General features: G+C 58.0%; 1 protein-coding gene across 1 annotated transcript; it reads right to left on the bottom strand.

Moving 5' to 3' along the window:
* Positions 1–211: 211 nt before the first annotated feature.
* H310_04348 (hypothetical protein) lies at positions 212–1183 on the bottom strand (the record flags this gene model as incomplete). Its single annotated transcript, XM_008868665.1, has 6 exons — positions 212–292; positions 348–449; positions 509–610; positions 655–756; positions 808–909; positions 980–1183. 6 exons carry the CDS (start codon positions 1181–1183, stop codon positions 212–214), a joined length of 693 nt encoding a protein of 230 aa, XP_008866887.1.
* Positions 1184–2722: the final 1539 nt, after the last annotated feature.

Below are 2722 nucleotides of genomic sequence, written 5' to 3'. Positions count from 1 at the left end.
TTAACTTTCCATATTCATGTAGCAGGGCTAGATAGCATAACCCTGCCAATTCATTCTTCATTTTACCTACTCCTTCCTCTGCGTGTGCCCGGCTACAACGTCGGCGCTGGTCATACCGAGGTCTCGAACGAGGCCCAAGCGGCGGCGCACCGAGCGATAGATCAAGGCCACATACTTGGTTCAATAACTTAAGAAGGGGCAGATGTGTAAGTTAGGAGATGGCTATCATGAGGAGGTCCACGATGGCACGATGGCCGTTCGCTCGGGCCATGTCTAGCGCAGTCAGGTGGCGCTAAGGGGCTATAATCAAGCCGCGCGTCCAAGTTGAATGGGAGGGAGGGGAGTACCTGGTCTCGGCAAGTCACGTCAATACCAGGATGTGCCACCATGAGCCGCACAAGGTCAAGGTGGCCGCGCGCGCATGCAGCCATAAGCGCCGTCAGCCCATTCTAAGCACGTATGAATTGGTCAAGACGCCAGAGGTGGTCAAAGGGGGCTATTCACAAACATCGTCGCCTTGATTCGCATCCAGCGAGTTGTGGTCGAGCAGGAACTGCACGATCGGGATGTAGTTATGTGCGGCTGCGATGATGAACCCGGTGTTTCCCACCTGCTCGAGCCATGAGCCCGACAACAGTGTGCGCCACCACGTACACAGTTTCCCTGGTTCACAAACACGTTGGGGTGGTCCGCCAGGCGCCGAACAGCTTCGACGAGGCCATGGAGACATGCCACGTGAAACACGGTCGCGAGTTCCTAGAACCAACCGTCACATGGCACACTCGTGGCAAAATCGCGGGAACGTACGAGATTCGTGTGGTCGAGATCGAGCCGTGGATGTGCCAGGAACCGCAGCACAATCGCCTCTCGTCTTGCCCCACATGCGAGAAAGATCGCCGTATTGCCTTCCTACATGGACACACGGGTCGCATCACCCCCGCTCGACCACATCGTCCCTTGACGTTTTCAAGTTGCGCACCTCGTCTGCTTCGTTCACGTCGACGGCGGGGTCCACGAGAAGTCGGTCGACAGCAGCTTGGTTGCCAGCGAGGACGGCCACCATGAGCGGAGTGAGGTCGCGAGGAGCTGGCGGAGGGGGGGACGGTGGGGCATACGGCGTAGCCATCGAGTAGTGTGTGATGATCATGGGCGGTGCTACCAGCGCCCGAACTGCTTGGCACATGGCTAAAACTCGAATGCGCCGCACAGTCGCGACTCCTCTGCAGAGACACTGCGGGGCATCCCCTCGCGGTGGGGTTTGACTTGATGTCAGACGGATGACACAGTATTCTTTTCACCAGTGGATTTCCCATACAAATATTCATATAATCCCACTACGACGACGAGGGATTATATGAAAAAATGCTCGCACGTCGTGGGGGGCTCGCGGGCAGTACGACCCCATCGAGTTGTGCAGGACATGATGCGTGCGTGCCGAAGCATCCAATACAGCACTGTGCTAACAAGGCTGACCACAGTAGGCGATTGTATCGGCTAGGGCTGATGCAGGGTGGCCAGCATCAACTGTCTAAGCGGCGGGGGTGCGGCTGTGAGAGGTCGGAAAGACTAGCCGTGGAATTCCATGTGCAACGAAGGCAAGCCTATGTGGGGAATGTATTCCAGCCGTCGTCGTCATGGACATGAAAACATCTCGACGTCACATGGCGCTTGACCTTGTCCACCCCCTTCTAAATGGATGGTGGAGCGATCGGGGCCGTTTGGACAATATGGCGACATGCCATGCGCCACATGCTTCCCCCAGCGTCGTAAATGTCCCGGCAAGCCACTCGTGGACGTGCATCCGCCTATGGGGTCCCCCCCCCGCACAGACATGCCCCGGCTATGATGGCTTCCCGACCAAAGTGGGATGTGTTTGTTCGCTTGAGCGCAGCATAAGGCACTGTACATGACCGTGCCGTCGACTGGACGACGACGTTGCCGCCGCAATTGCGCCAGAAATAGAGTTGAATGAGCTCTGAGCGGAGACCGCGACGTTGTCGTGATGACTTCATCAAGCAGCGTGGGGGCTGCGTAATCCGCCAAGCACACGCGACCCGCTCGCGTCAAAAAGCGCACTCGCGGCAACCCGTGTCCGCACCTGATCCGAACCAGCAATGTGGACATTGTGGTGGGGCTGTGGGGTCCCATGGAAATTCGCCCTCGCGCGATCAACTCGACGGCAACAGGCCGATTCTTTGCTTGGGATGCAGGGGCTTGTTGATGAGCTTCTTCGGCTCGGGCCCTGCGGGTACTGGGCGGGAGGGGGGGAGCGTGGAAAGCCCCTGCCCCCAAACGAACACTGCAAGGTACTCCACAGGCCGAAGGGGGAACAGCATGGAACGAATGGGGACACGATGTTGTCGACTGCGTGAGGGGAATTCACCACGGTTTGCCTCGTGAATGCAACTGCGGTGGTGCGCAGTCGGACCGAGATGGCGGCAACCACAACCACGCCTCACTCTCTCCCCTATGCCGACTCCCCCTGGTACCTTTCGACTTGATGCGAATGCAATGGCGATCGCATGGACGTAAATCGGAACGCACTACGTTAGAGCTCAACATGGCGACATCGTCCAAGATGCACCCAGCTCGAGAGTGCGATGGTGACTGTCCAACACATCCACCTCGTGCAGTCGAGCTTAACCGCGGGCGGAACGTCGCCGCGATGGCACGATTGTCTTCGCCCCTCTTGTTCCTGCAAGCCCAGTGTACGTGTTGTTGT

Source organism: Aphanomyces invadans (assembly GCF_000520115.1).
Source record: "Aphanomyces invadans strain NJM9701 unplaced genomic scaffold supercont1.7, whole genome shotgun sequence".
In the NCBI taxonomy this organism is placed as follows: domain Eukaryota; phylum Oomycota; class Saprolegniomycetes; order Saprolegniales; family Verrucalvaceae; genus Aphanomyces; species Aphanomyces invadans.
The sequence above is the reverse complement of the archived record's forward strand: the minus strand, read 5'-3'. Positions and strand labels throughout refer to the sequence as shown.